The sequence below is a fragment of the Bos javanicus genome, chromosome 2 (genome assembly GCF_032452875.1).
Source record: "Bos javanicus breed banteng chromosome 2, ARS-OSU_banteng_1.0, whole genome shotgun sequence".
Taxonomy (NCBI): domain Eukaryota; kingdom Metazoa; phylum Chordata; class Mammalia; order Artiodactyla; family Bovidae; genus Bos; species Bos javanicus.
In genome coordinates this window covers 26,474,752-26,488,255 of record NC_083869.1, presented here as the reverse complement: position 1 = coordinate 26,488,255, position 13,504 = coordinate 26,474,752, and the positions used below count along the sequence as shown (strand labels likewise).

Here is a 13,504-nt window from a genome sequence, read left to right as displayed (position 1 = left end):
GTATAAATAACACATATATATTATGTTACATTGGTCTATAAGGTTAAAATACTTTTTGATATTTAAGTGAAATATGTTTTATGGAAAAAAGTAATATGGGACATTTTTTTCCCTTTTTAAAGATTTTGATGGATCATCAAAATCTTTCAGAACATGTACTCTGTATGGTTTTATATCTGATTGAATTAGGACTTGAAAATTCAGCTGAAGAGGAATCAGATGAAGAGGTAAGTAGTTTATTATATTTTTAAATGTTAAAGTTGTGGTATGCCTTAATAAAAGGTTGCATGTCATCTTGAAGGTATTTATTTTGTCTGAGTATCAAACTTAGAAAAAAATCTTCTTAGGAACTTGGAAAGGCCCTTTTAAATCTTCAACTACATATGTTCTTTTAGAGATTTCACTAATATATAAAACTCCCATTTCGAGAATTATTGAATTTGAAATTTGTAATTCGTAATATGTAGATCTAAGAAAAGTTGTTAGTGCATTTTTGTGCTGTGCTCAGATGCTCAATTATGTCCAACTCTTTGTGACCCTATGGGCTGTAGTGTGCCAGGCTCCTCTCTGCTTGGGATTCTCCCAGCAAGAATACTGGCGTGGCATTTCCTCCTCTAGGTGATCTTCCCAACCCAGAGATCGAACCTGCATATCCTGTGTTGGCAGGCAGGTTCTTTACCACTAGTGCCATTTTTGTAGTTACTGGTCAGGAAGATCCCCTGAAGAAGGAAATGGAAACCCATTCCAATATGCTTGCCTGGAAAATCACATGAACAGAGGAGTCTGGCGGCTACAGTCCATGAGGTCAGAAAGAGTGGGACATGACTGAGCAATTGAACTACACACACACACAGACACTGGTAAATAATTATGTTAGGACTTCAGTCTAGAATTCTAATAATTTCATTAGGGATTTTATTTTTGAATAGCAAATTCTTTCTGTAAAGATTTTAAGTTAATGGAGAAAGATTTGTTGTAAAGAAGAATGTTTACTTGAGAATATAAGTTGTTAATGTGTTTCAGGACTGTATAAGTATCATTTCCTTGAAAGTAATTGTTAGTTACTACAAATTGATTTTACAGTTAATTGATATTTTTCTCATTCCCTCCATACAAAAAGACAACAGCAATAGACAGACAAGTGAAAAGGCTAGGCAGTACTTGGTAGTCTTAAGCTGAGTCAACCTATATTCTTTCATAGATATTAAAAAGATCATTAATATTCCTCTAAGAATAAGTCAGACTTTTGATAGATTTTTCAGACTTCCTTCCACAGTTAGTCCAAATTAGTGTTATTTGACTGTATTATGAGTTATTTTTAATGGGTGATGAAAAGTATCCTGTACTGCGTATTTCCAAATTGAAAAATGTATTTTCTTCTGGAGAAGTTTAGCTGACTTCCATATTAGCATCAAGCAGTTTGTTTTTAAATTTTGTGTTTGCATTTGGTTTTATTCGCACTTCGTAGTTGGTAAATGTGACTTTAAGGGATTAAAGGATATAACAGGCAGTGAACCATTATTTGGGCTTGTTACATCTCCATTGTATCTTGGACCTCACTGACAAGATTTGTATTCATTATGTTTATGTTTCAGGCATCAGCATGTGGACCTGAACGTTGTCATGACAGTTGGTTTCCTGGTAGTAACTTAGTATCGAATATGCGACACTTTATAAATTATGTTAGAGTGAGAGTTCCAGAGACTGCTCCAGAAGTGAAGAGAGACTCACTTGCAAGTACCAGCTCTGATAGCTTGGGATCTTTACAAGTAAGTGTAAAAGTGAGAACAAAAAAGGGAAAGACTTCATTATATTAGGATGTGTCATTTAGATCATCTTATCATATCCTAGGACTTCCCTGGTGGCTCAGTGGTAAAGAATCTGCCTGCAATGCAGGAGACGTGGGTTTAACCCCTGGGTTGGGAAGATCCCCTGAAAAAGGAAATGGCAACCACTCCAGTATGCTTGCCTGGGAAATCCCATGGACAGAGGAGCCTGGCAGGCTGTGGCCTATAGGGTTGAAAAGAGTTGAACATGATTTAGCAACAAAACAACAACAAAAACAGTCATATCCAAAAGAAACATAAATGTGATTATAGATAACTTTAAATTGTCCTTTATATCTAAGCAACTCTGATATATCTAAGCAACTTCTTCCTCACGCATCTTTTTCCTTTAATCTGCCAGAGTTCACGTCGGCCTAAAGTTCTTCAAAGAGAGGTAGATGTATGTGATACTTGCATTAACTAGCAATGTGGCTTTAACTGGAAATGGGGACAAATGCTGAAGTATTGTGTGTATATGTGTGTGTTTAATTAATATGGTTACAATAAAAAAAAACATTTAATGTATGTGTGCATTCTTTTTAAAATGCAGTAATTTAGGCTTTATTTTTAAAGAAAATCCACATTATTGAACTTAAAAAATAATACTGCATATTTAATAGTGAGCTTTTCTTAGTAGTGTTGGTATTTTGGGCCAATTATAAGACACACATTTTGTTCTGTTTACATTTAGCATTGTTACTAACATCTTAAAAATGAATGTTTCTGAAATCAAAATAAATTTTATCTTTAGTTGCTGGTGGCATGCCATTCACAACCCCCCTCTTTTTTTTTTGCTTATATGATAGTTAATTAACTGATAAAATAAGCCCACAAAAAGCTTAAACTTCTTATGTTGTGTATTTGGACTCATTTTAAAAATAAGCTCTCTTATTGCATGTAGCTTAATTAATTTATAAAAAGCAGAAATTAAAAGTCTTGAAATGACATGGCAAACAACTAAACCTAAATACTTCTAATTCCTACAATCTAGATTTTTGCAAGTAAAGAACATTGAATCGTACATTTCTTATTGAAACGAGTTCATTTGTAGGAACTTTATCTTTGACAGTATGCTTTTTCTGTGAACACCATAAAGAATTTTGAATAAAATATTGCAGTCTGTAAGAGGCAGCTTTTGCCTCTAGTGCTGGTAGAGGGAACTTGACAAACAGCTTGGACATTTAAAAAAAAAATGTATATTAAGCTCATAAAAGCTCAGCTGATTGAAACATTGTTTCTATGCTTGCTTTAAAAAATTTAGTGAAATCTATTAAACTGACTTGTATCTTAATTAAAAGATGATTTCTAAGAGCCCTAATGTAGTTTGACTGCTTTAGCAAAAAGGCTATTTTGAAGATAAATTATTGAGAAAAATAGTTTTAAAAAATCTGTTCAAATAAATATAGTTATATTAAATATGAAAGATTAATTTTTCATCTTTTATTTCACTTTAGTAACTTAAAGCATTTATGTTAGAAGTAATTTTCAAACTTTTAAAGTTCTTTAAAAATGAAATTAATTAGCAGTTGAGATTCATTAACTTGGAAAAAATTAATTTATAATTTTCTTAAGTGGATGATATCGTGGTCTTCTAGAATTTAGTCAGGAGTGTAGTATTCTTGATGAATGTCGGATAGCTTTGATTCCTTTAAACTGATGAAAGACTTAGTTTATGATTCCTTTTGAATATGGCTGTAGATACTACTGAAGCTTTGTCTATTTTCCCTGATAGGCTTAGGGGGCTTGCAAAAGAAGTGTTACTGTGGATAATCTCCTTTTTCCTCATTGTTGTTTCCCGATTGAGTGGGACTAAGTATATTTGAGAGAAGTTAAGGGACAAATTTACTTAACAAATCTATTAAATAAGTCTTTGGATGAAACTTTGAACATATCCTTTGGAAAATGTAATTAATGCTAATATGTTTTAAAACTGACCCTGAATAACCTTCTCTTGATTTTTCTTTCTTTCTCATTTGAATGGTAGAATTCTGGTACAGCTCAGGTTTTCAGCTTAGTAGCAGAGCGCAGAAAGAAGTTTCAAGAGATCATCAATCGCAGTAACAGTGAAGCAAATCAAGTGGTTCGTCCTAAAACTTCAAGTAAATGGTCTGCACCTGGTTCAGCTCCACAGTTAACTACAGCCATTTTGGAAATTAAAGAAAGTATATTGTCTTTGTTAATTAAACTTCACCACAAACTCTCAGGAAAACAAAATTCCTACTATCCTCCTTGGCTTGATGACATAGAAATTTTAATCCAACCAGAAATTCCTAAATATAGTCATGGAGATGGTATAACTGCAGTAGAAAGAATTTTACTAAAAGCTGCATTGCAAAGCAGAATGAACAAACGCATCATTGAAGAGATATGTAGAAAAGTGACCCCTCCTGTACCACCCAAAAAGATTACTGCAGCAGAGAAGAAAACACTGGACAAAGAAGAAAGGTAATTTTTATTTTTAGTGCTTTAAACTAAAGTATGATGCAGTTGAAGATTTTATATTACCACCCCCACCCCCACTTTTGGTCATCTGAGGCTAGCTGTAATCATAACTGAATAGTTTGTAAGAAGAGGGGAATCAAAGATAGTCAGTGCTTGTACGTTTAGCATGCTTGAACTGGTTGAGTTTCTGTTCAGTGGCTCAGTTGTGTCCGACTGTTTGTGACCCCATGGACTGCAGCAGCGCGCCAGGCTTCCCTATTCATTGTCAGCTCCCGGAGCTTGCTCAGACTCACGTCCATTCAGTCGGTGATGCCATCCAACCATCTCATCCTCTTGTCCCCTTCTCCTCCTGCCCTCAATCTTTCCCAGCATCAGGGTCTTTTCCAGTGAGTCAGTTCTTCACATCAGGTGGCCAAAATATTGAAGTTTCAACTTCAGCATCAGCCCTTCCAATGAATATTTCCTTTAAAAAATATTTAGGAAATAAAAAAATTTAGAAGAGGACTGATTTCCTTTAGGATTGACTGGTTTGATCTCCTTGCAGTCCAAGGGAATCTCAGGAGTCTTCTCCAACTTCACAGTTCAAAAGCATCAATTCTTCAGCTCTCAGCTTTCTTTATAATCCCATCTCTTACATCCATACATGACTACTGGAAAAACCATAGCTTTGACTAGATGGACCTTTGTCAGCAAAGTAATGTCTCTGCTTTTTAATATGCTGTCTAGGTTGGTCATAACTTTTCTTCCAAGGAGCAAGCGTCTTTGTATTTCATGGCTGCAGTCACCATCTGCAGTCATTTTGGAGCCCTCCCAAATAATATCTCTCACTGTTTCCATTATTTCCCCATCTATTTGCCATGAAGTGATGGGACCGGATGCCATGATCTTAGTTTTCTGAATGTTGAGTTTTAAACCAACTTTTTCACTCTCCTCTTTTACTTTCTTCAAGAGGCTCTTTAGTTCTTCTTCACTTTCTGCCATAAGGGTGGTGTCATCTGGGTATCTGGGGTTATTGATAATTCTCCTGACAATCTTGATTCCAGCTTGTGCTTCATCCAGCCTGGGACTGACCCTGACATTAAATTACTACTCTAAACCTGTAGACCCCTTTGGAAAAGTTGCTGTTTTTTTCTGTGGGAACCTAATAATTCTCTTGCTTTCTTTTTTTTTTTTTTTAAAGTATTAATTCAACTTTAAGATCTTCCCTGGTAGCTCAGACAGTAAAGTATCTGCCTGCAGTGCAGGAGACCCAGGTTCGATCTCTGGGTTGGGAAGATCCCCTGGAGAAGGGAATAGCAACCCACTCCAGTATTCTTGCTTGGAGAATCCCATGGACAGAGGAGCCTGGCGGGCTATAGTTCATGGGGTCACGAAAAGTCAGGTACAAGTGAGCAACTAAGCATGCATACGTAAACCTGTAGACCCCTTTGGAAAAGTTGCTGTCTGTTACTACTGTGGGAAATCTAATAATTTTCTTGTTATTAAAAAAAAATATTAATTCAACTTTAAATGATAGTAGAAAATAAAAGAAAAATTTTAATAACCTTACTTTAACTATGGACATAATGTGATTTTTAATTTTGATTCTGATTGTTTTGTTTTTGCTGTTTGCTCCCTGCATCTGTAATTGTATAACTGGATTTGTTTCTAGCCGCATGAAAGCTTTTAAGTTACAAATGGTTGCTTAAACTCCTGCTACTGCTGTAGCTTCCTCCAGCTACTATTTGGGGCCCCTGGATCATATATCCTCAATATGAGGATTAGGAGAATATGTTGCCTCACCAATTTAGGGACAGCGCCCCTTGTCAGCTCGAAAGTAGTTATGGAATGAGAACGACGCCCCTTTTCCCTAGGCAACATAATTCTCCTAAAAGAAAAGGGGGGAATGAGAGAGTCAGTTCCTAGGCAGGTTGATAGGGAGTCTAGGGGTCCCCAAGGAGAGAGGGGTCTGGAATTCTCAAGGAGGAAGAAAGGACAAACTTTTTTTCTTTCTCCACATTCTTTAGGATTATATACCAATAATGTATCCTGCCTAAGGACAGTCTTTGGATTCAACCTTCTGTTATCTTAAAATGTTAATTATGGGAGTAGACCTGGTCTTTACAAGGATGTATCTTGCCTGAGGACAGTGTTATCTTAAAATGTAAATTATGGGAGTAGGTCTGATGAGGTCTTTACAACCTCCAGATATTCTTTGGATTATATAACTTCATTGTTAACACTAGCAAGCGGGTACTCTTTTTGCTCCCTTCTGATGCCTATGTCAGAAGCTTTCTCTGTCTCCTTTATACTTTAATAAAACTTTATTACACACACACACACACACACACACAAAATTTGTTTTGGTTTCTTCTAGTGCTTTCCAGTCTTTCCTATATATGATCACAAATTGTTAAACAAGCAGTGTTTTAAAACTTTGATGGTTTTAGCTTTTGAAGATTTAGGTTGCTTTTAATTTGTTGTTGAATCATATTTATAAAACCTCTCCATTTTTCTTTAGACAGTGTTCTGTTTACCAAGATAAAGGAGGATAGGTGGCTCAGGATTAGCGGTAAAATTGACTTGCTCAGTTTTGTATGTTACTGAGTTTAAGGAAGGCATCCAGGTGAAGATGTTCAGTTGGATACAGGGTTAGAGACTTAGGTGAGAATTCTGAGTTAGAGCTACAGATTTAGGCATATAGGTAATAGAGCCTTGTATATGGAAGAATATGGACAATAAAAAGATGAGAACACTTAGTATAAAACTCAAGGGAAAAACATAAAAGAGATTAACTGAGGAAGGAGCACCTATAAAGGTGACTCAAAACGGGATGGTTAGAGTGAAATAAGAGGAAAACTGCAGAGAATGGCATTAGAGAGGCATAAGAGGAGGAGATTCAGAAAGGAAGAAAGATTGTTAAATGTTACAAAAGTTTAGTTAAGATTGGCAGTCCCATTTGATTAGTTAGGAGGTCATCCTTTGGTAACTGTAACAGAAGCAGATTTAATCATACATAGGTGTTCTTCATTTTTGCCGTAATTTTGTTACAGATAATTTACAATAAAAGTATACACAAAACTTTTATTACATTAAAAATTTAGGAGAGTTCTTATTTCTCACAGTACTTTATAAATAGAAGTTGTTATATAATAACATAATTTAGGTGAAAGTCCATTAACTTTGAATTGGTAGACACCTAGAATTTAATAGATAAAATTGGAAAGTTAAAAATGAGGCACATTTTTTTTGTTGTTAACTAAGATTAGTCCTCTTCTAAATTGGTCACCTTTTGTTTTGGTTATAGAATAATGTCTATCTATTTTTTCAGGAAGATAAAAACATTCAGTGAATCAAAATTTATTCTATTTGGTTAAAGGCATTTTGTGATTATTATTCATAACATATAGATACTAGAGGACATAGTTCAGATGCTTTTTTTTTTTTTTTAACAAAGGCTCTAATGCTTTTGTAATAAATAGTGACCTAAAAATTTAAGGCTTTTTTTGTTATGGGCTTGTTTCCTTTGAGCGATGGTAGTATTGACAAGGACTTGAAACTAATTCTGTAGCAGATAGGTAACGATTAAAATGAATCAGTTTGAATCTCGCTATGTGGCTCACATTTTTTTCTCAATTTATTTTGGGTTTGGGCTTAAATGTCACAATAAAGGCAGAATAGTTTATGTACACATAATGATCTATTCCCAGGTACCTCAGCTGTAGACAAACCTGACATGACTTTCATAATAGATTGATGATAGTTTAATCCCTAAGTCATGTCCCATGGACTATAGCCCACCAGGCTCCTCTGCCCGTGGGATTTCCCAGGCAAGAATACTGGAATGGGTTGCCATTTCCTCCTCCAGGGGATCTTCCCAACCCAGGGATCGAACTCGAGTCTCTTCCATCTCTTGCACTGGCAAACGGATTCTTTACCACTGCACTGCCTGGGAAGCCCTCATAACCGATTAACTCCATAGAAAACTAGGTACAGATAGAAAACTCTGGAAGGTTGTAACCGTATGCAACCTTAGTATGTCCACTTCTTAGGTCATAATGGAAAATTGCTGAGTTGTATGAATGTGCTAGAACTTGTGTCTTTTTGTTAATGGTCTTTATGCACATTTATGTCCAAGTTTAGAAAGGAATAACCTAAATTATGAAAAAATTCACAAGGGAAAAATAACAACACTCCTTTTCTAGAAATCATAGACAACTACTACAGAAATGCATTGTTAAGAACACAATTTAGCCGGTCAGAATGGCTGCGATCCAAAAGTCTACAAGCAATACATGCTGGAGAGGGTGTGGAGAAAAGGGAACCCTCTTACACTCTTGGTGGGAATGCAAACTAGTACAGCCACTATGCAGAACAGTGTGGAGATTCCTTAAAAAACTGGAAATAGAACTGCCTTATGATCCAGCAATCCCCCTTCTGGGCATACACACTGAGGAAACCAAAATTGAAAGAGACACGTGTACCCCAATGTTCATCGCAGCACTGTTTATAATAGCCAGGACATGGAAGCAACCTAGATATCCATCAGCAGACGAATGTATAAGAAAGCTGTGGTACATATACACAATGGAGTATTACTCAGCCATTAAAAAGAATACATTTGAATCAGTTCTAATGAGGTGGATGAAACTGGAGCCTATTATACAGAGTGAAGTAAGCCAGAAGGAAAAACACCAATACAGTATACTAACGCATATATATGGAATTTAGAAAGATGGTAACAATAACCCTGTATACAAGACAGCAAAAGAGACACTGATGTATAAAACAGTCTTTTGGACTCTGTGGGAGAGGGAGAGGGTGAGATGATTTGGGAGAATGGCATTGAAACATGTATAATATCATACATGAAATGAGTCGCCATTCCAGGTTCGATGCATGATACTGGATGCTTGGGGCTGGTGCACTGGGACGACCCAGAGGGATGGTATGGGGAGGGAGGAGGGAGGAGGGTTCAGGATGGGGAACATGTGTATGCCTGTGGCGGATTCATTTCGATATATGGCAGAACCAATACAATATTGTAAAGTTTAAAAATAAAATTAAAAAAAAAAACAATTTAAAACGATAGCCATTTAATTTTCTTATTTCTGTTGAAGTCACCTGGTGTGTCTGAGTCTCTGCTCAGAGTCTCACAGACTAAAGTGACAGACATAAGTATCTATAATTTACAGTAATTCCAGAACAGAAATGAATTTTATTAAAAAAATTTATTTATTTATTTTTTTTGGTTGTGCTGGGTCTTTCATTGCTTTTCTAGTCCGGAGGGTAGGGGCTGCTCTCTCGTTGTGGGTCATGGACTTCACATTGTGGTGGCTCCTCTCGTTGTGGAGCACAGGCTCTGGTGCATGGCCTTTAATAGCTGTGACTCGCAGGCCCTGGAGCGAGGGCTCAGTGGCTGTGGCACAGGGGCTTAGTTGCTCTGCGGCATGTGTACTCTTCCAGGACCAGGGATCAAACTCGTGTCACCTGCATTGGCAGGCAGAATCTTATCCACTGTGCCACCAAGGATATCCTCGAAATGAATTTTAATACCAGTGCCAATCAATTTTCTTAGGAAAACCTCAAATATAATTGATGGGCACTGGTATTAAAATTTATTTCTAGGACTTCCGTGGTGTCACAGTGGATAAGATTCTGCTTGCCAGTGCAGGTGAGATGAGTTTGGTATTCAGATTTGTTACTTGAAACAGTATTTTGTGAACTTGTATATTCTAAATGTAAATGTACATGTACATATTTAAAGGTCAACTGTAGAGTGCGTAACTCATTGTTTTAATTAAAGAAACGGTGAAACTTACTAGTTTATAAAGGAGTAGTATGAAGACCAAACACATATTCTATCACTGCTGCTGCTGCTGCTGCTTCTGCTATGTCACTTCAGTCGTGTCCGACTCTGTGGGACCCCATAGATGGCAGCCCACCAGGCTCCACCGTCTCTGGGATTCTCTAGGCAAGAACACTGGAGTGGGTTGTCATTTCCTTCTCCAATGCATGAAAGTGAAAGTGAAGTCACTCAGTAAGTGTCCGACTCCTAGCGACCCCATGGACTGCAGCCTACCAGGCTCCTTTGTCCATGGGATTTTCCAGGCAAAGAGTACTGGAGTGGGGTGCCACTGCCTTCTATCACTGCTATTATTATTTAAATGTTTTTGGAGGTCTCCTAGGTCTTTGAGCATCTATAGTACATTTTTGTTTGTTTCTGTTTTTTCCTTAGTGACAAATTTTAGTCCTTTGATAATGGGTTTAATTTTTAAAACCTTTTTATTTTGAAGAAATCTTAAACTTAAGCAATGTTTCAAGGATAATACAAAGAACTTTCTGGATCATTTCAGAGTAAGTTGTTTTACAGTGGAATGTTTTAGTAATACTTTAGTGCATAGTTTTTAGAAATAAGGGCATTTTCTTATATAATCACAATATACCTTTCAAAATAAAGGAATTAGCATTTTACTTAGTATGATAAAATCCTTAGATCCCAAGTTTTGACAGTTGTTCCAGTAATGTTGGTTATAGCAGAAAGATTCTGTCCAGAATCACTCATCATATTTTGTTGTTGTATCTCTTTGATTTCCTTCAGTATGGAATAGTCTTCCCCTTTTCCTTTATTTTCTTGACCTTGGCACTTTTGAAAGTTACAGAGCAGTAAGCACTGTAGAATATCCCTCAATTTGGGCTTGTCTACTTTTCCATTATGCTTGGATTTGGATGATACATCTTTGAGAACAATATCAAAAAAGTGTTGCTGGGGAGTTCCCTGGTGGTTTAGTGGTTAGGATTCTCGGCTTTCATTGCTGTGGCCCAGGTTCAGTTCCTGGTTAGGGAACTAAGATAACACAGCCCATGTGGCCCAGCCGAAAAAAAAAAAAAAAGGCAGAGGGGGAATGTTGCTGTTTTGTTTTTACTGCATGGCATCAAGTTGTCACATGATTTTAATTTGTTTCATGACTACTGATTAACTTTGATCACTTGATTATGGGGGTATCTATTAGACGTCACTGTCAAGTTACTCTTTGTAAATATCCTCCCCTTCCTCACCTTTGTAATTAGTGTGTGTTAATAATTTGTGGAGAGATACTTTGAGATGCTGCAGTATTCTATTCTTCATCATTTCAGTTCATTCATTTATCTGCTTGTATCAGTTTAGAGTTACAGATTTCTATTTTACTTTATGAGCTATAATCTGCTCATTACTCATTTTGATGCTCAGATTGTTTTAGATTTGACCAGTGGGAGTCCCTTCAAGCTGGTTTCTGTATTCTTTGTATTTCTCTCCCCATCATTCTTTGAGCATTTTCTTATTTTCTGGTCTAAGAAGATAGCCCAGGTTCATCTTGCATTTTATATTAGACATTTGTCCAAAGAGTCTTGGTTACTTGTAGTAGATAATGTTACTTAGAAACCAGTCTATGCACTCATTCTAATGAGCTCATTCACAGACTCTCTTAGTGGGCAAAAAGTGTGTGCACAAGAGTGGGATATAGTGAGGGGAGAGAGAGGTATTAAAAACTATGACTGTGAGTTCTACCTGATAATCCCAATTCTAATCCAACACCATAGGATTTATTCATCTTTTCTCTCTTTTCATAATTACAATCTCTAATCCCACAGTGAGAAACCTGACCACTATAATCCTTTAATAGTATTAATTTTTTTATTAGTTCCCTCATATGTAACCAATTTCTTATAACTTTTCCCTGCATGAATGCCCTCCTTTGCCAGGCTGTTGGGTCTTGACACCCTGTCCTAGGCCACAGGCTTCCTGGGGAAGCCTATCTCCTGTCTTTATTAGTTTACTTTTTTTTTTTTATACCTAGGTTACACTCTTTTTTTTTTTTTTTTTGCAGTTAACCTCAGATTAAAATGCTCTTTGGAAGTAGATAAGGGATAATTAATAAATAGAATAAAAATTTATTGATTTTCTTTTACTTCAAACAAAATAAGCCAAATTTGTACTATTGTGTAGTAGAAACTAGAAAACTTCCTGGCTTTTTGTTAATCCTCTTTTAGGAGAGACCTTTTCTTAAGGTAACAGTAAATCTGACTATTTTTACCTTTTAGATTCTATTCATAGCTTAACATAAAAGTTTCTTCTAGCAATGAGCTTGCTATTATTTGTACCTGGGGTTAAATTATGAGTTTTAGCTAAAGCTCTTCTTGGTCTTGCAATGAACTGACATATACTTAGGAAATTGTGTAGTTGGAAAATTTTTTGTCTACTTAAATTATTATTTCACATTTTAAAGTAAATTTTTTCTTTAATTTTTACCTGTTTACACCTAGTGGTTTTCAGACCATTTTAAAGCAGCAGAATCCTTAAAGGACAATAAAACTTTACATGAAATTTAAAACATGGTACAAAAATTTGGTTGTTCTTAACTGTGTGTCAGGGACCCTTTCATACATTATATACTCCTGAAAGATAGTAGATACGTCTTAAGTGTGTCTGGTACTTAATACTTTATTTCTGTTTAATCTAGGCGACAAAAAGCTAGAGAAAGACAGCAGAAATTGCTTGCAGAGTTTGCATCACGACAGAAAAGCTTCATGGAAACTGCCATGGATGTTGGTAAGTCAAAATTTATTCGTTTAGAACACTCATACTTACAGTTATTACCATAGTACTTATCCAGTCCAATCATCCATCAGTTTTTAACATTATAGACAGATGATTTCTGGTCTTTATTTGAACAGTGGAGTAATGGAAGATCAGACCAAGGTGGTCCATTCTGTTGTTGAGTTAGCTGCAGTTGTTAGAAAGTTCTTGATAGCAAGTGGCCGAAATAGCTCAGTTGGGAGAGCGTTAGACTGAAGAAAGTTCTTGATGGTGGTAATACAGTAGTATTCTGCTGCTCTCTTCTCTTAAACTGCCTTTTAGATTTATAAGGTTCATCAATATGAACTTACTTATTCTGATTTTTTCCTATGAAATTCTTCTAAGATCCTTAAAATAGTTTTCAGATACTTTGAGTTTCTCTTGCTGTTTATACGTTCATTGTTTCTTAAAATCAGGTGCACCTCTCATTTCCATTAGGATTAGTATTAGCCTTTTACAATGAGAGAGGATGCCATTTTCCTGTGTGATAGTAGATTGCTATGAGTAATCTTTTACAGACGTAGGAGATATAGATTAACTCTCGATTAATCTGTCTTCAGTTAACAGTATACTCCTTTCCCTGATTACTTCTTGCATTTCAGTGATTTCCCTCTCTCTTTTTTTCGATTTTAGACAAAAA

General features: G+C 36.0%; 1 protein-coding gene across 6 annotated transcripts in view; it reads left to right on the top strand.

Annotated features, from left to right (window-relative positions):
- UBR3 (ubiquitin protein ligase E3 component n-recognin 3) overlaps nt 1-13,504 on the top strand; it is a 204,872-nt gene that overhangs the window by 106,165 nt on the left and 85,203 nt on the right. For 3 of the 6 annotated variants that reach the window (XM_061435616.1, XM_061435608.1, XM_061435624.1), the window contains exons 21-25: nt 123-227; nt 1,596-1,769; nt 2,188-2,220; nt 3,811-4,271; nt 12,749-12,837. In XM_061435616.1, coding sequence (XP_061291600.1) covers nt 123-227; nt 1,596-1,769; nt 2,188-2,220; nt 3,811-4,271; nt 12,749-12,837 — 862 coding nt within the window. The remainder of the gene's footprint in view (nt 1-122; nt 228-1,595; nt 1,770-2,187; nt 2,221-3,810; nt 4,272-12,748; nt 12,838-13,504) is intronic. The other 3 variants (XM_061435648.1, XM_061435633.1, XM_061435641.1) reach the window with 1 other exon arrangement.